General features: G+C 43.2%; 2 protein-coding genes across 7 annotated transcripts in view; both read left to right on the plus strand.

The window, feature by feature from the left end:
* The first annotated feature begins 94 nt into the window (after positions 1-94).
* Positions 95-3,704, plus strand: LOC127590846 (SOSS complex subunit C-like). 4 transcript variants are annotated; one of them, XM_052050340.1, is made up of 4 exons: positions 95-325; positions 1,058-1,154; positions 3,325-3,412; positions 3,501-3,704. In XM_052050340.1, exons 1-4 carry the CDS (start codon positions 124-126, stop codon positions 3,597-3,599), a joined length of 486 nt encoding a protein of 161 aa, XP_051906300.1. In that variant the 5' UTR covers positions 95-123; the 3' UTR covers positions 3,600-3,704. The 4 variants fall into 4 exon arrangements, with proteins under 4 accessions (XP_051906300.1, XP_051906301.1, XP_051906304.1 ...); XM_052050341.1 differs by having other exon boundaries at positions 193-254; XM_052050344.1 differs by lacking the exon at positions 95-325 and adding an exon at positions 393-489.
* Positions 3,705-3,851: 147 nt separating this feature from the next.
* Positions 3,852-27,082, plus strand: part of si:dkey-247m21.3 (5-hydroxytryptamine receptor 4) — a 29,653-nt gene continuing 6,422 nt past the window's right edge. Inside the window, exons 1-7 of one of the 3 annotated variants that reach the window (XR_007959773.1) lie at positions 3,852-4,889; positions 13,394-13,478; positions 13,662-13,835; positions 14,130-14,330; positions 14,413-14,566; positions 17,108-18,395; positions 18,478-18,668. Coding sequence is in view for 2 of the 3 variants with exons in the window: in XM_052050291.1 (XP_051906251.1) it covers positions 13,456-13,478; positions 13,662-13,835; positions 14,130-14,330; positions 14,413-14,566; positions 17,108-17,775; positions 18,683-18,776 (1,314 nt within the window). In the remaining variant the exon portion in view is untranslated. The other 2 variants (XM_052050291.1, XM_052050290.1) reach the window with 2 other exon arrangements.

Raw genomic sequence — 27,082 nt, forward strand, 5'->3', positions numbered from 1 at the left:
CTTTGTGTCAAACATTAATGTAACATTTTGATCTACATTACTTTTATGTTGTTTTGCAATGTATATTTGGTACCGCTATAAGTATACATTAATGTAAAGTATTGTTTTTCTTAATTTTGTAAAATGATTTACCGTTTGCCCTATTTTGATCAGGCATTAGCACAAACACCTCACTGGGGCGCATCTCCGGCGTGTTGTCATACACGAGGAGGAGCGCCGGGTCGACAGGGGGAAACTACCACTTATACTCACTGGTATACGGTTATTAACTTCATTTGTCGTTGTTTTGTCATCGGCGACATGTCTGCTAATCCGTCGGGGCCAGGTAAATTTTCCGTTTTTGCGAAAATGACGTTTTAGCTTAGCTTTGTTTTTCCGTAGCCTCGCTCCGCGGTGTAGGGTAATTATCTTGACCTTTCTGCTCGTGTAACTGATCTCAGTGAATCTTTTAAGCAGGCGGCAAATCATCTGCAAATGTTTCGCGAGCTGGTGAATTTTTTTTGTATTGTACACTAAAGGACTATACTTGATGAAAATGCTGACATTGTGCGCTACGACCAATTTTTTCGGGTTCATCTGTTCACTAATGCACCAACACACGACTAACTTCCCAAAACAGCGAGGCTTTTTTCACCGCACATCATCGGTGATGTCATTTTCATATAACGGATCATGCATTAATACGCGTTCGTAAATTACTTCCTCGGACCAAAATGTCCCAACGATAATGTGATAGAACATTATGTTGTAGTTGTGTAATTCGAGATTTGTGAAAACGTTTCAGAAGTCTACACTTGCACCACAGAAAGTCACTGGATTCATTGCTTATGGTTGTGAAAGCCGTATCACGTATTTGCAGGAGACAGAAACAAGTGAGGCCTCATATACTTGACTTTTAAGATTTAAAAGTGTAGGTTTAATAGTCTGTGCGTGGCGTGCTGTAAATGATTGTGGGTGTTGTAAATTTCTCAGTTTGCCTTGGAGTGCTCTTTGTTTATGAGTGATGTTCACTGGTGCTGATTTGCCTTCCTTATTTGTGTTCCTTTACTCCACGCAGGCTTCCAGAACAAGGCCCGAGTACAAATCCTGGCCGAGCTGGAGAAAGAAAGGGAGCGCTTAATGCAGAATCAGACTGTGAGCACTCCGGGAGCCAGGTAGCGCGACCGTTCCCAACAACTCGCATCCGAGGATATTTTACTGCAGTATTTGGTGCTTGAAATCCAAATGGATCAGGAAATGGGTTTTGGTTGGTAGTGAAGCATCTCAAGATTTCCAAAATGCATTAAATAAGTACGCCTACACCAGTGGCGTGCGGTGAGGTTCATGGTTGGTGAGGCACCGACTCCTTTAGTGTCAGATTTACAAATGTATCAACCAAAAACAGTAGCTTATTCAATTGGCTACTGGTTATTTCATATCCAAAATTTGACCCCATGGGTAAAAATACAATATTCTATTGTATTTTTCTTAGACTAATTTATTTTGTTATAAGATTTTGACAGGCTCTGCAGTTTGGTGTCATCAAAATGTTGTGACATCTCATTAAATTTTGTACAGTCGACCAAACCGAGGAAAGCTAGCTCACAAAATGATCAAACCTAGTTTTCATCTGAACACTGATGTTGACCATAATCTTGTCGAACATTTGTTTTCTCTCGTCTCTGACCGACTGATTTCTTCCACTGTTGTTTCGGCCAAGTGTGCTGCATTTCTGCTCAAATCGCTCATACAGTGTGTTAAAGTCCCGTCTCATGCGTTCAACAACTCCGATGGTGTCGTGGGTTCGCGCACAACAATATCCAATGTCCATGACTTTGTTTTGCAGCATTCTAAAAAGTGCATCAGTTTCACTGAAAATGCCCTCGTATGCCATCATTAAAAAGCATGTCGATGCTTCTGACAGCCATCGATCATATCCAGTGACCATCATTTGAGTATCATTGTCCCAGCGATCGGTTTGGTTTGCGCTACTAGTTTTTTAACACAGCTGTTTTCTCCAACACTTCCAAGACATACGCAGCTACAGCAGGGGCTCACCTATCATCACTTACATCATCAAATCCTAAAAATGCTTCCACCACCACAGTCCACTTCACTTTTGGCAACAGAGCGCAAAATAACAGATCTGTGCTTTGTTTGTGATATCCGTAGTCTCGTCCAACTCTATGGAAACAAATGGGGCAGCATTGATCTCCCTTTTTACATCATTTATTATCACATCACCGAACGCTTCAATTATATCGTTCTGTATTCTACTGGACAAGCCAGAAAGCACACTGGATGAGTCCAAATGTCTAGCTAACCTCTCATCTTTCTCATCAAAAGCATGTGATAGTTCTACATAATCGCCACGATTAGAAGAGCTTGCCCTCTCGTCGTGACCACGAAATGCCAACTCCCGTTTAGCGAAAAAGCAGGTTGCATGAATGAGGTCTTTCACAATCTCTCGCGTTTCCCTTACCTTGGCATTGCGGATGCTAACGTTGAACCTCCACTGTTCGTTCGATGCCAAATCGATCCTTGCGCTTTTTATATCACAATATCCAGACAAATTGAGAACAAAAGGCAGGGAAAACAGTAAAGACGGATTTTCGAAGGACAGCCACATCACCGTTTTTTCGGCTTTACCACTCCGTTTGAAAAGTTGTCCGGGCTGTCCCGTAGTTTGAAGCAAACCTTTTCACTCCGGCGTTGGTCTACCTGTGTTAATCATGTCCACTTTTGACTGAAAGTCCAGTTTTGAGAAGTTTTTAAGCTTCGATATATAATCCTTTTCTTCCATTTTGGCTGTCCGACGTAGCAAATTTAAAAAAGGATCGCACTTGACTCGCCTGGCGCCTCTGCACAGAAGAAGAGCGCAACGTACCTGTTTGCTCACGTACGCCCTCTTAATTGCGGCAGAGAACGATCTGCCGCAACCATGCCTTTTCACTGCGGTTTTATTTCCCATCAGCAAATCTAAATATGTCACAAAAAACATTAAACTTTAATGGTTTAAAAACATTAGCCAGACTCAGGAAAAGCAGATCAAATAAATGAACCTGCAAATGTTATATTGCTGATGTGCAGATGTACGGCAAGCAGGACGTGCCAGTTGCATGTATCAACCCAGTTTGTGATGATTGCGCAATGCAATGCGCGTTCAGAGGTGCGGCACTGCCTCACCTGCCTCCCCTGACCGCACGTCCCTGGCCTACACAAACGACTCCAGTTGGCATTTTCTGTGTTGACTATAACGGTAATAATTAAGTATCCACTGTCAGGGATTTGATAATCGCCTGTAAGACTCCACTGATACGATGCTCTCTTCCATTAATTTCACAGCATCCCAATAGCCCGTCACAGCATGAAAGACTTCCGGGATAGCGCCGAGCAGCAGCACATTGTTGCCCAGCAGAAAGCTGCCTTGCAGGTCAAACATTAGGAAGCTCTCACACGAAAAGCTCAAAGTGTAACCCAGAAGTATTTTACAATTCTCTTATCTACGTCTTTTCCTGCAGCACGCACACGCACACTCGTCAGGCTTCTTCATCACTCAGGACTCGTCATTCGGCAACCTCATCCTCCCTGTGCTTCCTCGCCTGGAGCCTGAGTCGTGACCGTTGGCCACAACGCGTACACATGTGAACCACGTCTCACTTCCAAGTTTCCTCTTTGGGTCTTTATCCTGACACTGATGTCTGGGAAGTTGGAATCCGTTGCAGTTATTTTGAAAAAAAAAAAAACGCAAAGAGTTCCTTTCGACATGTTTTAACACTGGGATTTTATTCTTGTATACTGTGTATGCAAATATGTGACACCTTTTATTGGCACGATTCACATGATTTCCAAATTTATGGCTCATTTCCTCCATCTTCCTTTAATTGTTTGTCATGCTGTTTGGAAAATAAAATATTCAACTATACTCAACTGACTGAGTTTGTTGATTTAAAAAAAGATGAGCAGAGGTGTTGGGATAGATTCCGACTTCCTGTGTGGAGTTTGCATGTTCTCTCCTTGCCTGTATGGGTTTTCTTCGAGTACTCAATTTTCCTCCCACAACACCAAAAGAAAGACATGCATGGAAGGTTACTGGGACACTCTAAATTGTCTTTTCGTGTGATTGTGGGCCAATGATTGTTTGTCTATGTGTGCACTGTGATTGGCTGGCAACCAGTTCAGGGTGTCCCCCGCCTACTGCCCGAAGACATCTGGGATAGGCTCCAGTACGCCCGCGATCCTCGTGATGATAAATAAACAGGTTTGAGGATGGATGGCTTGCCCATCAAGACCAACAACAACAGCTTACTTGAATTTAAAAACTGATTTCTTCTGGTGTAGTTTGACCTGATAAACACTGCTCAGTTGTGTTTGTCTAAATCTAGAAAATGGAAAATGTCAAGTAAAGGGTTTCGTAAAACCTATATTAAAAAAGTGCAAGGTGGATATAGTAGCCTCAAAATTGTATTCCAGCAAGAGTACGGCTGCTCTTTTATTGTCCAGTTTTTAAGCACACGGTTACTTTTTAAACAGCGTAAATTCACAGTACACATACACTAATATTAATTAGCCTCTCATTCTACTGTATTTTAACGTTGGCCAAAAGGGTGGCACTTAAAGCTAAGTTTTTTTTGTTTTGTTTTTAAGATGGTCAAATTTGTCAACCACTGCATCTGGTCATAGCTGTAAACAACCACTAGAGAGCAGCATCGGGCTCACCTCTCAGTCCGTCCGCCCCACGCCTCCACACTCCCCCCTTTCATTTTGATGACATGTTTCTGTCCTAGTCTCTCTTTCACTGGCAAGAGTCAGTCCTTCGCCGGTTTGCCGGTTGTGGACGATCCAGCTGGAGTAGGAGAGCATCACAACACAACTGGATGGGAAGAAAGGAGGCGAGGTGCCTGACACAGGTGAGTGACTGACCTGACATTCTTTATGTGGACGAGGGTTGGGGTGTGTGTGTGAGGGGGTTTCAACTTAAGAAGCATGTACAGATAAATAAAAAGTAATTCATTTACAAAGCAGTCTTTAAGTCTGCATACGGAACAGAACTTCAGTGTCATCTGTCAATCAACTTCCAACGTTTCTACCGGTGCTCTGTCCACTCTTGTACATATTATTGGTGTCTGTTTTACATTTTTTTGTGCACCATTGTCCTATTTGTTGCTTATTGATGCCCCACAGTAGTGATGGACAAATCTTGTCATTTAAATTTCATCACATGTGATGATCACAAATGTGGAGCAAAGATGCTTTCCAATCAGACAAGAAGTATGCTCTATATTTGACATGCAGGTGGCTCCGAAAAGAACAAAGTGCAGTGGTGCACACGAGAAGAGATTAATGGGCTCCAAGCAGAGCCGGTTTCATAAAAAAAATGGAAAGGCTTTTGAGTTTTATATGGGGCTCGCCTTCATAAAGTTGTGCCCGCATGGCGTGCTTGAACTGAAGGTGACCTTTTTTTTGGGTTTACCTATGTTCTAGAATTATCTTAGTGGATGTTTGTATTGGTAAGCATGTACACAACAGAGTGCTTGTGAAACGAGCGTTTATGTTAAAGAGAATGAGTATCTCTCTTTTTCAGAAAAATTACTTGTCAGTTTTGTTTTGTTTTGTTTTTAATGTCTCCCAAATGCCTTGTCAAGTTGCATCATCTGATGCCGATCATTTGATTCTCGCTGCGACCCCCGTTGTGCTCATGCAAAGCGAGCGCAAGCAGTGTTTACAATCGCATGAGATGCTGGCATTCTGCATGGAATGCAGGAAGGATCGAGCAAAGGGTTGTAAAATAAAATGCAAAAGTTCAGGATAGGTCCCATAAAGGCACAGATGGCATGAGAACCAAGCACGAGGTTGTAGCATTGAAATGATGTAACTCTCAATTCAGAAAAGCACACATGAAAGTGCCCGTGAAAAGTACATGATGACCATGTCGGAGTCGCTAAATAATGTTAATTGCCTGATTTTACACATTAATTTAAGATAAGGGCATCCTTTAAACCGACGCAAAAGACTTTGTGTGTGTGTGTGTGTATGTGTGGCTAATGTTTAAAGAAAAAAATAAATCAAGTAATTCTCTATTGGTGTGAATGTGAGTTTGAATGGCTATTTTTCGAACATTCAACGTGATTGGCTCCCAATCTGTCCAGGGTAAACTAAGTTCTAAGCTCTAAACTAAGATCATGTGCTTTCTTATTTTGACCATTGCCAAGGTCCCCACAAGGTACTAAACCCCCCTCCGGCGAATCGATGAGGTCTGCCATCTGTCCTTAGGTCACGTCATTCTTAGGTGCCTCGTGACATCATTTCTGAGGCGTGTTGTGTCAGTATGCTGTATAGTTCCAAATTATTATGGTACTGATGTTTCGCAAAACACTAAATGAATCCGCGGGTTGGTGTTTATGACACCAATTCGCCGCGGTGTTATCCATGCAGCGATTACGAGACCTGCACGCACTTGCGGCCAACTACAGGGTGCTCTAAAGCGGCCACGCCGATGCACTATCCAAAGGAAAGATGCATTTCCGGGTTGTAGGCATAGCTAGCTAGCTAAATACTTGTCCCAATTGCAACAGTGAACCACTTATGCAATTCACTCAACCCAAGTGTGTCTCTGGGCCGCGTTTTAGCCTTGTCCAAAAAAATGCGGAACACCGTAATGGTGAAAAAGAGTTTACCGCAACAACTCCACAATTATTGTATGTCTTTGGCCGTTGTTATTAATATTTTCAGCAATTATCTTCAAAAGTGCATAATATGCCCCCCCCTAAAAACATTAAAAAATGCAAATATTGCTGCATGGAGTGGAGCTTAATATTTCACCACAAACCTGAAAGAAATGTGTATTTTTTTAATATTCACACAAATGATAAATGCTTCCCTCAAATAAGACAATTGTCATTTTCCACGATTCATTTTAAGAGGCAACATAGCAATTCTTGTCAAATACATCAGGATAATTTGCTGTAGGACATGCCAGGACTGTAATAAAATCAATTAGAAAACGAGTAGAGTAGCATAGAGTTTGTACGTGTTGTCAGTCTTACCGTACTGGCGTGAGAAATGTGTGTGTTTTTCATCTGTTTGGTTGACTTTCTGGGTGTGTCTCCATGTTGTAATTATTTGATCAAACAAAAACAATCTATTCCTTTCACCACCTTAGGCTGGGGCAAGCAGTGAAGTTTGCTTTGCATCTAATTAGCAAAATGGGCTCAATTACACGCATTCAAATGCCGCTAGCCGGAATAAATACCGGTGAAGAACAATATACTAGTATCGGTACGAGGAAATGGTGCTTTGTGTTGGTTTAACTTGCACGCACAGATATTCCTTGGAAAACGGTCATAAGGCACTTGTGGGCTCGGTTGTCAAAGATTCCAGGAGCATCGCAACTGTCCAGCTACAACTTTGATATGTTTTGAGATCTTACTGCCATACTTGGATTTAGATTGATTTGTCCAGTGGGCTGCTCGCTGATTTCCTCGATACGGTTTAGGTCTGGGGATTGACTTTGCCTCAAAATATACACATTACTTTTTACTCATGTAGAAGGTTAATTTTGGTCTTCCCAGGTGATGTCGACTTTTGACCACGACTTTGCCCCGATGAGTCCAACCTAAAATGGGCGATGACTGAATGCTTTACTGCCCGCAGTGTGCATTCGTGTCTTCATTATTTTCCAGTCATTCCGGGCCCCATCCAGCGTGGCGGTCAGCGTCATGTGACGAGCTCTGCACGCTCGATTACCCTCTCACTTGACATTTCACCTTCAGCCTTGCTACTTTACTCACCAGACATGCTCCTTCTCACCGCGGGGGCGTTTCATGATGCTCCATTTATGCATGTGTAACACAGAAGAGCGATATTCGCATGCACGTTCATGACTACACTGTGGCGAAGGCAGGGAAAAGTTCACCCTCCCAAACGAAAAGCGACCCTATGAATATTCAGTATAGTCACTTTTGGGACCACTTTGATTCAAAAGAAGTTTTCAAAGATGTTTTCTTTTCCAGTCGGATTGTAGTATATATTGAAGTATTTCAAGAGACGGCTTCTGTTTCGCCTCTCTAAAAAAATAATAATAATAAATAGACGCTATCTTACCGCGATTGTTGCTAATGACGTTTACGAGTGACGGTTAGTTTTGCTGGGTTTGATTGCAAACGGGATTTCGTAATGAACACGTTTTTAGACGGGATTTCCAACGTCTTGAAATCGTCACTGTCTGATCATTTTAGTGTGTGACAGTTTGAATGTGTGTTCCCCCACCAAGGCCAGGTGGAGTTTTACAGAAGTGAATCAGAATGGATATTTCGGTCCCCCAAAATTCAGCGTAATTGTCCCCTATTAAGTCTCTGGCTTTTGACGCATCGGCTTGAAAAATATTCTGATTGCCTTCTTCTGCCTCTACCAGCAGTACTCGCATAACACCGTTTGAATATCTCAAGAATTGGTTTTGAATCTAAATGACCGAAAATGCTGAAAATGGACGTGTTTTACAGCTCACTGCGTTCGTGGCAATTTAGAGAAAATGGAGGAAAAGAGCGAACGATCTGCCGGATGCCAATTTTCTGCCTGACAATGCCAAAGCAAAGAGAAAGTGGTGAAAATGTTCCATTTTCACCCGATCCAGTCTGTCAAATAAGATGGGTTGCATTGCTCAGGAAGTGGTCAAACAAATCCATTTGCACAGGAAATTGTTTCACAGCCATATCTATGCTCACATTTTCAGCTTGTCAAAAAATGTGTTTGTTCTGTGGCTATTAATAGGAATCAGTTAAGATTTGAAGAGTTTTTATTCAATCAATCTCTCTGTTTGGAACTCTGTCTGCTTGCAATTTGAGCTTCGGGTAAAGAGTGTTGCTTTCTCACTTATCCTCTTTTTTTCTGCATTCATGAATATTAACGTAGTCTGGTCTGACCTTTTTTGGGTACGCTTACTATTGAATGAGTAAACATTCGTTGGCGCTGCAAACTCTTAACAGTAAAACGAAGCAATTATGTTCACATCACGTTGAGCGTTCTCGCTGATATTTTGGTTGTCTTATTTCAAAAGACAAGGCTGACATTTTCTTGCGCCAGCTCCAAAAAATGCTGCAAGTGTACTTACAATTGTGGCCAGTGAGTATATAATTCCACCTGTGTCACTAGAGCTGCTACACTGGCCTCACACGGCTGTCTAAAATCGGCACAGCAACGAGATCGGAATGAGAGGAACAAATCCGTAATTAATGGATCACAATTTTGACTGGTTTAATTTTAGCAGATGCCACGATTAGCTTTGAGATTTATAGCCCAGGGAACATTCAGTGAATTGCGTTTCAGAAAATCCCGGCCCTCCGGAGAACACAATCCGTTGTATAGCCTCACTGGGAGGGAGGGGAAAAAAAAATCACAAATATCTTTCTATATGACAGCTGCCAAATATGGTCTTTAGGCAGACTAAAGTGTCTCCAAATGCTGCCTGCTTGTTCCACGGGCATTAACTGTCCTGTTTGTGCATCATACGCTGCATCTACGGAGCTTATGTGGGCTCTCTCTCACACACACACATACACACACACACACACAAACACACACGACCCTCCTGCGCCCTCCATCCTTGGCTCGTAAGCTGTATTTTTGATTTGAAATCTATTTCTGCTGCCAGCTGTGGACCTTTGCGTCCGGTAATAAATATATATTCCCTGCAGATCCTCCACGGAATATCTGTCCTGGCCGATATAGGGCCATTGTCCATTGAGGATTGAGCGCTTTATGCACGTTCCTGTCTGGTGGTGGGGGTGGGGGGGTGGGGTGGGGGGGGGGGGGGTCTTTGCAGTCACCAATGTTGTTCCAAACAAACCACAAACCATGTTTTGTTTTTGTGTTAACACAGATCAAGCGCTCTATTTTCATTTTTATTTTTTGGGCTTTTGACTCAGAATGATATTTTTAGTTTGACTGTTTTTGTGCTTCGGACTGTCTTTGTCATTCATGTCATGTTTTGTTGGTGGTTGTTGTATGGATTATTGTTTATGCCGCGTACAGCAATATGTATACAGTGATCCTCGCTCTAACGCAGTTCACCTTCCGCGGCTTCGCTGTTTCACAGATTTTTTTTAGGACAGTTTTTCATGTCAGAGTTTGGTTCGCATTGCCGGCAGTAAGTCGGAATCGTTTCCAGTGAGGGTAGGACTCCGCCAAGGCTGCCCTTTGTCACCGATTCTGTTCATAACCTTTATGGACAGAATCGCTAGGCGCAGCCGAAGCGTTGAGGGGGTCCGTTTTGGGGGCCTCAGTATTGCATCCCTGCTTTTTGCAGATGATGTGGTGCTGTTGGCTCCTTCAAACAGGGCTCTCCAACTCTCACTGGAGCGTTTCGCAGCCGAGTGTGAAGCGGTTGGGATGAAAATCAGCACCTCCAAATCTGAAACCATGGTCCTCAGTCGGAAAAGGGTGGAGTGCCCCCTCTGGGTCGGGGAGGAGATCTTACCCCAAGTGGAGGAGTTCAAGTATCTTGGGGTCTTGTTCACGAGTGGGGGTAGGAGGGAGCGGGAGATCCACAGGCGGATCGGTGCAGCGTCTGCTGTGATGCGGACGTTGTATCGGTCTGTCGTGGTGAAGAAGGAACTGAGCCAAAGGGCGAAGCTCTCAATTTACTGGTCGATCTACGTTCCAACCCTCATCTATGGTCACGAGCTATGGATCGTGACCGAAAGAACGAGATCCCGGATACAAGCAGCCGAAATGAGTTTTCTCCGCAGGGTGTCCGGGCTCTCCCTTAGAGATAAGGTGAGAAGCTCGGTCATCCGGGAGGGGCTCCGAGTCGAGCCGCTTCTCCTCCACATCGAGTGGAGCCAGATGAGGTGGCTTGGGCATCTGATTCGGATGCCTCCTGAACGCCTCCCTGGTGAGGTGTTCCGGGCATGTCCCACCGGGAGGAGACCCCGAGGAAGACCCAGGACATGCTGGAGAGACTATGTCACCCAGCTGGCCTGGGAACGCCTCGGGATCCCCCGGGGAGAGCTGGAAGAAGTAGCAAGGGAGAGGGAAGTCTGGGCTTCCCTGCTAAAGCTGTTGCCCCCGCGACCCGGTCCCGGATAAGCGGTAGAAGATGGATGGATGGATGGATGGATGGTCTAGAATTGGCTGGTACTGAATGAGTTAATAATGTGAGCCAATCACAACCATGTTCCATTAAGTTGGAATAGTATTATTTATCACGGTGAGCCAATTTGTTATTTCTTTATTATTATTATTTTTAATGGGCTAATATGCATTGAGTGCTCCTCTCGTTTTGTCTCAACTGGTATATTTTCTCTCAATATAAAAATGTGGATGGAACGTGCAACTCACAGTGGCCGTCGACAGCGCCAGCACGCTGTTTTTTTTTCTCCTCATGTTGACTCCACTGAACCTGCAGCTGCTTGATGACTAATTGTACTTTGCAATTTGTCGCATTGATAGGGGGTTCAATTTTGCCCTGAATAATGCAGTGGTTGAACGGCATCGCTGTTAATCAAAGGTGCAGCGGTCAGGAAATGATTGTTGAAGAAGCCCTGCCTTGCTTTCTTTCTCTCTTTCGTTCTTTCCCTCCTCCCCTCATGCACGCCACTCTTGTGCCTGTCACACGTAACACAAGAAACGATGAGCTGTGAAAAGACACCTCCATCTCTGACCATCCCACGAGAAATCTCACTTTCTTCTTCTCGTCATTCTCCAGCTCACACGTATTTTTTTATTTTTTGTTTTTTCCCTTTCACGCTTGATGCCATGTGGAAATCGAAGGCAATGATACAACGGCTGAGTATGAGAGTCCAGTGATTTCTGATCAAAAGCCAAGAAAGAATTGTGAGCCCCCCTCCCCCACCCCCTCCAAGTAGCAAAGCTTAAATAGAGCAAAGATAGATAAAGTGACTCATGAAAGTTGAAAGCCTTCCAGCGTAACACGGTGGGAGGGGGGGCGTGGGGGGGATGGTGAAATGATGCTTGTAAATGGTGCTCTATCTGCAGGAAGTCTGTACTCACAGGATCACCGTCTGTCACTTTGAGGAGCATTTTGTTGACACTTGAGCGCGATAACACCTCACTAGGATCATAAAGAAAAGACATGAAGTCACTCGGCATTTAAAGCCGATAAGGCGGACGAACAAAACCCTTTGTTGTTACTCCCAAAATTAAATTGCAGCACTGGGCCAAAACTCAGCTTGAGGACAAAATCCTGCTTTATAACAATTTTTGACACAAATTGGGATGTGAATAACGCCAAATAATTTCATTCAGGGTGTCCCCTGTGCAGGATCTGATTATCTTGTTCTGTTGACTGTGAGTGTGTGTGTGTGTGTGCGTGTGTGTGTGTGTGTGTGTGTGTGTGTGCGGGTGATTCCAAGTCGCTCGCGTTTTAGTACTTCCTCATTCTCGCTGCGAGGTGTAACCGAGTTTGTCAAAAGACGACTTAATGGAAACTGAAGAGGAAACACTGACATGAAGCTCATCTGTTGGGGTGAAGGTCACACAATAAAATTGTGATCAATTACCGGTACCTTTCGTCATTCTTTTCTTTCTTTCTTCATCTAATTACTCCCATATATATAAAAAAAGCAGAAATTAAACTGTCTCAAATGGTATGTCAGAAATTCAGTCTTTCTGGTGATAATTTTAAAACGTCATTTTCCCGATTGATATTTTGATTGACTGTCACAGAGAAGTATGACTTATATATATCATATTTATCATGATTCTACTTTGCCAGTAGTGTAGAACAATATTAATGACCTTATTAAGGTACATGAGAGAGTCAAAAATATTGAATTATTCTTAGTTGTGGTTGGTTTATTTGACATATTCACACACTTGTGATTGTTCATAAACATCAACAAAATTTTGCAATTTGTGTCATGGAATTTGGAATCGGTCAATCGACTGGATGGTGCTAGTGTAGCTAATAATACGGAAAGTGAGTGTATAAGTACACTCACGTTGTGGAAAATTATCCATCCATCCATTTTCTGAACCGCTTTATCCTCACAAGGGTCGCGGGGGCCGGCCGGAGCCTCTTCCAGGTGTCTTTGGGCAGTAGGAGGGGGACACCCTGAACTGGTTGCCAGGCAATCGCGGAGCACACAGAGATGAATAACCATCCATACTCACACTCACACCTGGGGACAATTTAGAGTTTTCCATTAACCTGCCATGCATGTTTTTGGAATGTGGGAGGAAACCGGAGTACCCGGAGAAAACCCACGCACGCACCGGGAGAACATGCAAACTCCACACAGGGGGAAAAAAAAACAACCTACCATTAGCATTGCTTTGCAAAGACCACCTAACACACAGATGGATTTGTGATGGAGGCCTGCATAATATATCAAACATGGAACAACTCCAGCATGCAGTTGATTAATAGTTCCGGTACATCTCGTGTTTTTGACAGCTGGTCAGGAGAATGGGGTGAAGAGGATTGTCCTCAGCTGACCTCGAGGCAGATGACCCGGGATGGACACAGCGTCACCTCCACTGTAAGTGCCGAGTTGACAGAAAACATAAAGCTCTGCTCCCGCAAAACCCCAGTTCCGCTCGGTAACGGCATCCTCATATGGATTTTGAAAAGCAAAACTTCATATTTACAGTATGCTTCGGAATACCGCTGTAAGGAAATTCACAGTGTGAACTCACCATTGGTTGATTTTCCTTTTGGGCAGTTTGAAGGGCGACGCAACAAATACGGACCATCAACAACCAGAACGAGAGCAGCAGGAGTTCCTGAGGTCATTGGAGAACATCCTGCTCACCATTGCGCTGTCCCTCATAATCATCATGACGGTGTTTGGCAACCTCCTGGTCATGGTGGCGCTCTGCAAGGACCGACATTTACGGTGAGACTTGTATTACTTTTTATTTTTTTGTCTGTTTCAAATGGTTGTTCTGTGTATCCACTGAGAATGTCTCTAAACACATTAGTGTGAACAAATCTGACCCAACCCTTGGACCAGACCAGTGTCAGTGGGCAGTTAGCTTAGCTTGTTTTATTTCTTCTTCTCCTATGACTTTTATTCTTCTTCTTTGTATGTTTTGGTAGTCAGGATACCTTTAAGAAGTTAAAAACTGGTCAGCTTGCTCAAGGCAAGCTGCCATCCTATCATTTTTTTCTCTTCCTTGTCACACCTCAGGAAGAAAAAGACCAACTACTTTATTGTGTCGCTGGCCTTTGCTGACTTGCTGGTGGCGCTGGTCGTGATGCCCTTTGCGGCCATTGAGCTGACCACCGGCGTGTGGAAATACGGCGAGATTTTCTGTCTTGTGCGGACGTCGCTGGACGTCCTCTTGACCACTGCATCCATCTTGCATCTCTGCTGCATCGCACTGGACAGGTTTGTTTGTTTGTGTTTTTTTTTTGTCAACGAATGGAAAAAAAATAGGTCAGCCATCATTGGGCGTGTGCGCGTATTTCAGGTATTACGCTATCTGCTGTCAGCCGCTTGTGTACCGACACAAGATGACCCCTCTGCGAGTGGCGGTGATGCTCGGTGGCTGCTGGCTCATCCCCACATTCATTTCCTTCCTCCCTATCATGCAAAGCTGGAACGCCATTGGCATCGAGGATATAGTAAGTCCTCACTCACTCGGCACGCTTGCAGTGGACGAGGTAAACGACTCACATAGAGAAAAAAAAAATCATCCCGGTCCAAGGTCAACTAAAGATAGAGTAGCGAAGAGTCAGTATATCCTCCTTAAAGAGGAAGATGTTCTTTCGGCGAGGACACACGGAACATAAAGCTCCGTAGCCTCACGTTGCGTAATTTCTCATAACATTTTCAATCCCTCCAACAATGACACAGTAATGCAGTGATCACAAAACAATTTTGTCCTCAACAGAGGCTCACCGGCTGCGAGCAATGACAGCACTTGAGCAGGCGATTTCTGCAGGTCCGCTTGTGTTTTGCGGGCCAGGTTATTTCGGAGCTACATTGAAAGGAGCCGCACAAATCCCAGAGGGGGGCGGAGGCCGGACTTATTCATTCAGCCACGTTTGATGAAATACATGTTTCTTTTGCTCTTTCCCTAAGCCACAGGCTGTTCCCAAACGACGTATATGTCAGGAATACGGTGGACAATTAAATCAGGTATACATATGAACGGCGTTAGAATTTGGAATTCAGGTTGTTAAAACTCATTCATTACCAGCCAATTGTGGACCAAGTCTGAAAAGACGTTTAAATACGTGTGAATGAGTTTAATGCCAAATCAATTGTGCACTTTTGCTATCAAGGAAGACACAAATGGTCGGAACTACTGGTGTTGTTAGTTGCAGTAACAAGTTCAAACTGTTTACAACGTACGATCCATCCATCCGTTTTCAACTGCGCTTATCGTGAACAGGGTTGCTGGAGCTAGCAACTTCAGGCGGAAGGCAGACTAAACCCTGACCTGGGAGCCAGTCAGTCGCAGGGCACATATCGAGACAAACGACCATTCACACCCACATCCACACCGTCACTGAAGCGGCAACCGATCCCACGCTGCACACTCACAAGTCCGCTGAGTGTACCGCCACGCCATCGGCGATTCAAAATGCTATCATGCGAAAGGAAAATGCAAGGATTCAACCATTGCCAAATATTAAAGTTGCATGCACTGGAGAGGTCTGATTTATGAATACATCAGAACCAAAGGCCGACCGTACTTCACCACACGCTGAAATTTGGGGCTGGCAAATTTCACTTGTTGGCTCGAGCGCACCCACAGAATGGAAAAGATCTGCAGACACTTCACCTTTACTTTCTGAGGACACGGTGTACCTTTGTGAGCTAACGTCCGTGGAGAAAAGATCACAACGAACCTTTTTTGGGGAAGACGCGGTGTTTCAAAAGGGCGGAAAATTTCCAGTTACCGGTAATTCCCATAAACATTCCAGAAACATCCAATCCGCAGTTCAGCAGGGGGAATTTTGCTAATAATTAAAAGTTGGACAATTTCCATGAAATCGAATAGGAACGTGTGGAAATGAAAGCAATCTATCTCTCAATTCGAATAGGAATATTTTGTTCTATCATGAGCAAATTTGCATGTTGAATTGAGCTAACTTCATTCATTTATCGACAGAAGTCTAATTCATTGCATGGTATGTGGCCTCACTAACACTTTTTTATTGTCCCAAATGTGAATTCCACATAAAATGCTCAACCGTTTATTACCTTCATCTCTCACTCAAGTTTACTGATGGGATAAGCTCAATAGAAAACGGATGGACGGATAGTCAGCAGTATTGGGCCTTGCATACGTTAGCCGGGGCCTCCAGTGGGGACAAAACCTAATCCACCTCTAAATACTGCCACAGTTGTGTTGAAATCATAGACAATACTAGACAATAAAGAAATGTACAGAAATCCTTCGTTTATCGCGGTTAATGGGGCCCAAAACCACCCACGATAAACGAAAATTTGCGAAGTAGCGACCCTGCCCCTCCATATAGGTACAGTACATGCACATAATAATTATAAGGCAAATTTAATGGTATACATGCACGTAGAAGTAAATTTTGAAGTAATTAACATGACCTAATGCTGTATACTAATAGATTTAAAGATGTATAAGTTAGGTTAGTTTATGAATAACTAAATACAGTAAACATTTAAAAAAAATGTTTTTAAGTCCGCCAAAAAATCCGCAAACAGCCCGCGAGAAGCTGCGAAAGTCAGCAAAACAACAGCAAGTCACATAGACCAACATATACAGTACTGTTCTACATGTATATGATTTATTTTTTTATGAATATTTTCCCCAAAAAATCCGCAATGCACTAAAGCCGCGATAAACAAACAGCGAAATAGCGAGGGATCACTGTGACGGCATACAACTGAAGACAAAACATCGACTTCAAAAAATGTATCTGGATCCAGAGACGTTGATTTTGTGTTGCCACTCGATGAAAGAAATTGGAGTAAATTCAACACGTTTTTTTTCTTTTCCTGTGAAGTTGAAATTACGTAGGCCAGCACTGGTGACTAGACTGACACGGAAGCATATTGTGATCGAAATCCGAGTGGACACAAAAAAATAAAAATAAAAATTAACATCCACAAACCCGTTCTGGGAGGAGTGTAGGTGCTCGCGCACAGATGACTGATGCATATCCCTTTTCATCCAGATAGAAGAGAGGCGGATCTCACCAGGTGTCTCCAACGAGACGAGCTGCGTGTTTCTGGTCAATCGTCCGTACGCTCTCATCTGCTCCACGGTGGCCTTCTACGTGCCGCTGGCCCTCATGGTCCTGGCCTACCAACGCATCTACGTGACCGCCATGAGCCACGTGAAGCAGATCGAGACCCTCCAACGCGCCGGCTCGGCTCCGGCCTTCGGGACGGAGGCCCCCATCGCCACCGCGAGGTCGTCCACATGCTCGGATCAGGCAGACCACGACCACCTCGGGACAGCCGGAGGAGCGCTCTTTCCGGAGCCGGCTCCCGTAGCCAACAGCCGCATGCGCGTGGAGACAAAGGCGGCAAAGACACTGGCGATCATTATGGGCTGCTTTTGCCTGTGCTGGGCACCGTTCTTCATCACCAATGTGGTGGACCCCTTCATTCACTACTCTGTGCCTTGGCAGTTATGGACAGCATGGCTGTGGCTTGGCTACATCAACTCGGGCCTTAATCCTTTCCTGTACGCCTTCCTGAACCGAGCTTTTCGGAGGGCCTTTCTTGTGATTCTTTGTTGCGGGGACGAACGCTTTGTACGGCAGCGGAGCTTCTCCTACGGACCTACCCACAGAGTTTGCTCGCCAACATCCGTCAATGGGACGTCGATGGCATTGAGGTAAAGAAACCAGTTTCTGTTTACGTTTGACCAATGTCGTGCAAGGCATCCACCTCAGGCTGACGAAAAGCAGGATGAAAAGCTGAAAGAAAACTGCAAACTGTAAAAGCACATTTAGTGTCAAGAAAATAAGATGCTGATTAAAAAATAATAATAATAATTAGGATGAAAACAAAGTAGCGACGCATTAATTTTTTTTTTTTTGCGAGTTTTAAATGTATAAAACCGATCTCAGGTGTTTATGAACTTTTCTCCACAATTAAGGAAAATGGAAACAGAATGCTTCTTCACCTCAGGAATGATGCTACACCAGGGTTTGGGGCGGTCAGGGGAGGGACTGGGTGTTTGGGCCCCCATCCGAAACCCGTATAGCCCCCGTTAAGCCCTTTCATTTTTTTTTTAATTCAATATTCTAAAATATATTTCAAAATGATTTTCTCAGCCTCCCTATTGGTCAAGCCCACTATATGAGCCAATTTAATATTGGTCAATTTTTGTAGTGTGTTCCAAACATGAGCTAATGTATTTGCATATTTGATCATTTAGTTCATAATCATCGCCATGATTATTTTATGCATTTATTCGATTTCACTTGTTTAAAATATACAAAGACACTTTATGTAAAAATAGTCTGTTGTTGGAACTATTTGCTAGCAAGGCATGGCGATGATTATGAACTACAGTCATATGAGGCTCTCGCAGCTAGAGCCTCACGTGACTGGCGAGAGTTTGGAGTTAAGTGGGAGTGAGTTGGACGTCAGCTCATGAGAGAAGTGACAGTTTTTTTTTTTGTTTGTTTTTTTTACCAAACTAAACAAAGAAACGGGGCAAAGAACCTTTTTTTTGTGGAACCTTTTGTAGATTAAATAGTTCAGACTAAATCATTGTCCTGTCATTTGCGTTTAAGACTCAACGTTACTCTGGCCTCAAAGGTGTTTTGTCGTTGTGGAATAACACCAACAGCCCCGAAGAGAAAAAGGCCTGCAGCTGTACCTGCTTGACTTCATTTGGTTCTGGTCCAGTATGTCATTTTTGTGAATAAAATATCAAGTTAGACCCCAGGCAAGGTCCAAGATCAACTTCTTTTGTTCTCTTCTGCATCGTCATCTTTGTATTTATTTAACTTCGAATTGTCTCATGGTCCAAAAACACTTTTGCAATAAGGAGATAATGTCAATCGGGATACATGGGAACAACAGTTAAAGTAGATTTACAGTACTATGTTTGAAATTTTTTATGCCTACAAAAAGCCACTAGCTGAGATTGTGTTTTTGTTGTTGTTGTTTTTAATATGTTACTATTTTTTTCAGTCGCTACTTCTGCGGTCATTGCATGTCAACACCACAACTCATTTCTTGTAATATCACTCGGTGTGTGTGTGTGTGTGTGTGTGTGTGTGTTCAATAACTGATGCAGCAGAACATGTACTCGTCACCAATAACCTCTGATTTTGAGAGATGATGATTACTTGGACAAAGCGATGTGAGTGACATTGCGGTAGCTTCAGTTGGCCAACAAAGACATCGTGGGGGGGGGGGGGGGGGACATTGAAAATGCCAACACATGAATAAACATTTTGTGCGAAACAATAACAAAATGTCTGTTTATAACATCATGTCTGTCACGTTCTGCTCGAGGGGAAAAAATCGCTCCGAGCAGAACAAATGAATTAAATAAGTTGGATCCCAGGTAAAGCAGACAAGAGAGAGTATTGTCACAAAATAAGGTGTCTTTAATGACAGAACGAAAAAACAACAGAAAGAGCCCGACAGGGAAAAACGGTACAGAAAACGCTGATCAAATAAGGATCAGGAAATTAACAGAAAACGCTGATCAAATAAGGATCAGGAAACAAACAGAAAACGCTCGCGGCTAGAGCAAACGCGAGGAGATAATCGCGCTGGTGGAAATAGTATAAAAATACGAAATATCGAAAGTCGAAATAAGTGGGCAACAAGTATAGGTCGTAAGGCAAGTATGCAACGAGGCAAATAGCAATAGCGCAAATAGATAGCGAGAGCGAATAATGGCTCGGCGAGGAATTCTCCGGCAGTGAGATGACTGCCGGAGTCGCCTAATAAAGGCACGTAATGAGCCCGAAATAACGGGCAGGTGTGCCGAACAGGCGGCGGGAGAACCCGCCACCTGCTGGCGAGCACGCGACGTGACAATGTCATGAAATAAACATTGATCATTTTACACGTGCATCTTCACTGTACACGAATCTGAAGAGTCTCTTTAGCCCTATTGCTAATGCTAACCTAGCATGATACTTGTCCTGGCCTTGCTGGTCCTCCCGCCCTAGCCCGTTACATTTGGGTTGCCATGGCAACAATAGAAATACGATTCTCCTCATTTTTCAACCCCATGTACCTTCATCATAATTACAAAGCTCTTTCTATTGTAAGGTATTACGTATCTGCATCTCCATATTTCACATTCTAGGATAGAATAGATAACATTTTTCCATCATAATAATGACCATAAACACCACACTGGGTTTTTGTGAACGTTAGTAGCGATGACTCAGTTGACAGCTGTGTTTGCGTTCCCTCCTTCAAGTGGGGAGAGGATGATGGAGGAGGCGAGCCGCCCGCCCGCGTCTGCATTGTTTAACTTTTGAACACTGACACTTGAGCGGTGCGGATGAAACAAAAGCAATCGCACGCATACATGCACATTCCTCAAGAAGAAAGACGCTCATACCAAGCATGTATGACCGCAGACACAGGATTTGAATGAAAGTCTGGTTGGCCTTGATTACGTTTGACATCGTGAGCCGAGGAATCCCAGCCTCATTTTATTAGGAAGGCCGCATGTTCTGTCACTGCCTTTTTAGGCTGCTCGTCGCACATCATGACTGACGCCTCCAACTTACTCACCAAAAATGAGGGAAAGCTTACCTCACTCTAATTGAATGAAAAGACACATTGTGTTTATATATACGAGACACTTTTGTTATGTATTTGTTTGGATTACATTTGGATTTTGTTTCCTCGTGTGCCCTTTTTGTCCCCACCTGTTCTCATCACGTGGGTCCCTTGTGTTGAACCAATCGGCTCCCTCATCCCATTGTGTCTTGTCCAGGTGTTTCTCGTTGTCTCATCACCTCGCTTGTATTTAACTCCCGGGGTTCTGTCAGTCTTCGTTAGATCGTTGTGTTGCTGTCATGTTGTTTGTGTCTGTCATCGGGTATTTTTTTTTTTGGGTTGTTTGTTACTTTAGTTTCAAGTGGTTTTCAGGGCTTTGTTTGTATATTCCAATGTACTCCTGTTTGTTTTGGAGGTTTTTTTTGTGAATACATTTTGTTCAGTTCACGCTACTCCTCCTGCCTCCCTGCTTTTTGGGGTCCTCCACCTATACCATCATGCAAAACGTGACAACTTTACTCTCGAGTCAATTGTATAGAGCACTATATATGAATTTACTAAACTTTCGAGATTCATTGAATTTAACAAGGCCATATTGGTTGTATGTGGAGTTTGATAAATACAAAATGAGTTCTCCGACTGACTTAAATAATATTTAAATGAAGCACATTTTCTTCATAAACAACAACAGCCCAGTAAAATCTGCCCTCGGGTGCTTTGGTGTTACTGTGAGATTCTATCAGCAGCTTCCGCCATGAGAACCGAAAAAAGTGGGAATGTGCGAGGCCGAACTGCACGACAAAAACACAGGTTGAACAAGAATGATGGGTGCACTATAAAAAGTTAACTGGAAATTTAAGCATGTAATGTTAAGCCAAAAAAAAAAAATGTCTCAAGCGGCGTCTCCCGTGTGTGTCACATTTCTGCTTGGAAACATAACAAACTACAACTCAGTGTGTCAAATTCTTCCTGTAACACTAAATCTGCTTATGTGGCTCCCATCCTGAATTTACCTTGCGCGTCGCAGTGACATCTTCGCCCACATCTTTGGACTTCCTGACTGCTCTTTAGTGGTGGGGGGACACTGTAGTAAAACAGACACTTGCAGTAAAAAAAAAAATGCTGCCATTTGTCATTAAAATCAAGCAAGTAATTACTTTTTTACCCCACTTTTTTTATTAAGTTGTTGCCATCGTTCACCATGTGTATGTCCATTTAACCGTTTCAGGAATTCCCGTCAATTTCAAACAAATCTTCCTGTGCCCTCGAGCAAGGCAACCCCCCCAACCCACCCCTCGAATGCATTGTTTGGGCCCCTTCATTCCGACACCTCCGCTCCCACGCCTGCGCGCTTGTGTGGTCTGCTCTTCTGTGCGTGACGGTGTCCTCTGTGTCTCGAGGGATTATCATCACTATGGTTCATTCATGGACTCAAATCCTGAAGTGATGAGTTAGGACGCGATCGCATGAGCAGTTCATGGGATATGATGACGGCACATTTGATGACGTCTCGCAATGCCCCCCAAAAAATCCGCTATGCGCATTTGACCATTTCCGTGCCACTTAACCAGAGTTAGGCCACGGGGAACTTATAGCCGTGTAACCGTGTGATGGAGAAACTGTTCACCTCTTGTGTGTTGGGGAGCACGGTTGCTTGGATGAAGCACACGGGCCGCTCTTGTGTAAACGTTGCAGTCGGCGATTTATTATGAGACATGTAGAATTTATTGTTGTTTGATTGAAAGCAAAATCCTGTCGCTGATCCACTGTAAATCTCACTCCTTCGCTCTGGCTTGCTGAGATTTCGTCATCCTTTTCTCTTTCTGTTGAAATATTCTGAAAATGTTGCGCCGACAATTAGTTGCAGTGTAAGGATTAAAAAAAAATGTGAAGCTTCGATTTGCTTGTTTATTTTCAATTGATATAATATATATATATATATATTCACATACTTCTGCTACTTTGGAGCGGCGCTAATCTGCCTCACAGATTTTGAGGTTAAGTGTTCAAGTTTGCAATTGTTATCTATGCTTGCGTGGGTTTTCTCCGGGTAGTCCGGCAGTCGTTTCAATATGTTCAGAATGAACTTAGTCATCCCTCTCAAGTCTCATGATTAATCGGATCAAAGCTACAGCCTCTGCGAACGCAGCCCCAGGACTTTTGCCTCAGCTGACCGATGGCCCGAGAGATACACTGACGAAAACAACACAGAGGGCTGAAATAAATCCCAACTTGATTTCAGCCTGTTGAAACTCCACTCGTTGCATCACATCTCTTGCCAGGCTCGAAACGGGGGGCTCTGAGGGTTTGCGCTATCGCACTTTCCCATCGTTCGGTGAGCGGCTGGAATTACCGACGCTCGTCTCTCGCTGCTAATCTCATTAAGAACACAAGCGGGATGAGCAGGAAAAAAAATGTGCGACCAATTTCAACACATTGAGGTCTGCACAACTGGAGACGAAATGAATAACACAAACTGTAAGTCGTGTGGTGTTTTGGATTTGGTGATTGACCTTCCGACAGTCATAGTTCACCCTTTTGGTAACTTTGTTTGCGAAATAATGGCGGCGGGCGGGCAAGGGTCCTGGTGTGACATCAAATGTGCATGTGACATCATAAACTTGGGTTATTTTGGTGCCATTTTTGCTTTTGATCGGGATTGGGGGAAGGTGAAGTTTGCTGTCAATCACCGAGAAGAGAACAGGTTAGAAATAGAAACCTTCATTTTGAATTAGACTAGTGTAATAAGTCGGTCATTGCGCCTGTTTCCTGTTTTTTGGTCTTTTTTTTTTCTTGTATGTCTCAGTTGGAAAGAAAGTGTTTCCAGTTTGATAGTCTCACCACTACACTTCGTGAAAGTAATCAAAAACCATTTTTATTTTGATGGGGTTTTTCTCTTGGTTTTTGTGCGGGTGTGTCTTTTTGTGTCTGTGGAAACTTTTGTCGATGACAACGAAAAATTCTCATGGAAATCAGCGAACTGGAAATGAAGCTTATTGTGACATAGTAGTAGAATGTTTATCTCCTGGCATCTGAGGACAATTTGGCAATGAAGAACAAAGGGCATTGGTTGAATGTGAACACATCTCTTGCACGGTTGTAATTCTGGCTTCGCAGTAAAGGGTAATGAAACAATTTTATTTCGTTGAGACTGTTAAAAAGCTTTATGCATCCAGTTAAATGACCAGCAATGCTCCAACAGTTCCAAATATATCTGCAAATGACTGTCAATGTGCAAGTGTAAAAAAATGTGTGTGTGTGTTCTTGTTTTCCTGTACCTCCGGGGTCCCCAATCACCCCGTCTTCATCCAAGAGTTCCTATTGGCTCTTCCCCATTTGTGAAACCAACCAAACATATTTGATCAATTATGTGTATGTGTAAAAGCTAATATTTCACCCTAGCGGTGTCCTGTCGCACAAAATTGGTTTTTAAACAATGTGTGCTGCTCTTACTAAAGATGAGAGATATGTTTTTGGTATAACATGTCATAGATGAGATTCGCAGGCCCAGATTCTTGTTAAATTGAATTGTCCCGTTGCTGGGATTGAAGTGGCAGCAAAAAGATGTACAGTGCAGGCCTAAACATGCAGTAAGGACCGTGTACTGGACTATGGGAGAAGAAATTAAAATGTAGCAGAGGCCAAGCGGGGTCACTTGTCATCCCAAATGTTTATTAGCAGGTGTCACGCTTGCTTTATTACCTGCCTCAGCAGCAGCAGCACACAGTGAGATGCATCTGTTCCGAGTTCTTTGCTCTTGGCTTGTTTATTCACAAGGAGGCATCGACGTTGCCCCTTTTTGCCTTCGGCATTCTGCAGTTGGCCGAGTACTGAGCCTTGACGGATTTCCGCTATTATTTGTAAGAAATGTAATTACGGGAGCCATGCCCCAATTAAATTGTTGCGTGACATCTATTTGACTAAATAAGGTGACTCATTTACTCGTTGTTAAAGCCATCACGACTTGATGGGCTGCTTTCCTCCACCAGATATAAAATCCAAATGAATCACATTTCATTTTATTATTAAATAGTAAATCATTTATTTACAGAATCAGAAACGAGAATGTTTTGAAGAGCTGACCTGAAACAGGGGATATTACTTGGGGAATAAAATCATTTCTCATTTTTCAATTCAGATTTCACATCACATGAAATAACTGTCCGTCGTTTATGCAGGTATGTCATGTAAAAAAGAAAAAAAACAAAAAACACTCACACAGGTTACATTGCGATGATTGAGCTACTTTGAGAGTTCCTGCTTGAAACGAAGCAAAAATGACACGTGGGGGACTTTGTGTCCTAGAAACCCAGAAAAGGATTCTGAAGAGGCTGCAGGACATTAGTGTAAGTATGCACTTTGTAGTTCGCACGGACACACAGTACACATTCACAAACACACACACACACACACACTTGTATGTTTTTTTACAGTGTGTTTGCTTTGGTATTTGATAACAGCATTTGTCCTGAGGTTAATTATCTCCGTTTATTTGAATAAGAAGGGATTACATGAATATTGTATCATGTTGACACTCTTTGGAGATGGTGATTTTACACTCCCTGACTTTTGTTTGTGTGTTTTGTCGTCCATTTGGTTGTCATGCTCTTTGGCTAAAATTGTCCCTTTTTAGTGTAGCGTATTTTCCACACTATAAGTCGCAGTTTTTTTGTAGTTTGGCTTGGGTGCGATTAATACTCTGGAACGATTGGGTGAAATTATGAACACATTATGATATAATTTAACATGTTATTTTCACATTAAACTGCAAGAGGCCCTGTGTATAACCACGATGAGTCTGATGTAAGCGACGTAGAGGAAGCGCTGCATCTTCTACCTCCGGAGCTGGCGGAGTTGCTTTAAAGTGACACAGAGGATGAAGATTCCATTGGATTTAGTAATTTTGGAGTGACATTGATGGTTTGGTGAACTTGAGTATGATCTTTATGCTGTAGTTATCTGAATAACTCTTAATATGTTACTTGAACATACCAGGCATGTTCTCAGTTCATCGTTTATGCGTCATGTAACGTTAGCATATTGTATACTTATTCAGCGTGTTGTTTTCTATTTTATTTTTTTTTTATTGCCTTTCAAGATGACATGTCTGTTCCTGGGGTTGGATTTTATCACAAAAATTTCCCCCCAAAATGCAACTTATACTCCAGTATGACTTATGTATGTTTTTTTGGCCGGTGCGACTTATACTAAGGATGGACTTATAGTCTGGAAAATACGGTACAGTGATCCCTCGCTAATTCGCGGTTCATTTATTGCGGATTTGGTGCATCGCCGATTTTTTTCAAACATATTCATAATTTTTTTTTCATATACGTGGAGTAAAGTACTGTATATGTTGCTCTATGTGACTCACTATTGTTATGCAGCTTCTCACGGACTGTTTGCGGACTTATATTTTCATTTATTTTTTATCTGTATATGTTAATTGGTCGCTACTTCGTGGATTTACTTTTATCGCGAGTAATTTTGGTCCCCATTAACCGCGATAAACAAGGGATTACTGTACATGAAGAATGTACAGTGACTGAATATGAACCAGCGGCAAGAGTGGTCAGTCGCGGTAGAAAGTGATGAGTACCTGTGACTCTACGGGCCAATATCAAGACCATATTATGCCCTCTCCTTACTTACACCCACCGAACACATACGTGGGAGTGTTTGCACTACGATTGGCTGCCGATCAGTCCAGAGTCTGCCGGGATAGACTCCAGCTCTCCCGCGAGCTTAACGTGAATAAGCGCTATGCAAGATGGATGGATGGGCATACATCTCAAATTGATTGCATATTTCATCTTAACCCTTTCGGGGACAGCGGTTACTACAGTGGACGGCTTATGTCATCAGGTGACAGGGTGCGTGAACGGGTTCATTGTAGAGAAGGCTGGATTGATTAGCTTTCCTAATGGGATTGTTTGCGTTTGAATGTAAAAATCTGAGACATCCGCACAGCCACGTGCTATAGCAGCCAAGTGTTTTCCCCTTCGCAGACCAGTGGTCCATTTCTAATAAGGATGACCTACTTCTACCACACAGTGAACAACAGTGTCCTGTATGGACACTGTTGTTAACGCTTTTAAGGTACGGAATATATTTGTTGCGTGCACCATTGTGTCGGCGATCACATAGCTTGTTGTTTTGTCTTGATTTGCTTATCTTTCACGATATGTAATGCTTAGTAATTAAACAACCAAGCATAATTTGGAGGCTGCTTGTGACATTTTTGTGTTTAGTTGGGCTTCGGAAACGGGATGAGTGTTGTGCGCTGCTTTGGGTCAAATGTTTCGGTTTGGGTGCCGATCATACAGTAGGCACACTGGATGTAGAACACATCAGCAGATGTTTATTATCTCTAAAGCAGCCAAGATGAAGCCGTAACTCCCTGTTGGTTTGTCCAAGATATTTCTTGTATGGAAAGA

Source organism: Hippocampus zosterae, chromosome 18, assembly GCF_025434085.1.
Source record: "Hippocampus zosterae strain Florida chromosome 18, ASM2543408v3, whole genome shotgun sequence".
NCBI lineage: Eukaryota > Metazoa > Chordata > Actinopteri > Syngnathiformes > Syngnathidae > Hippocampus > Hippocampus zosterae.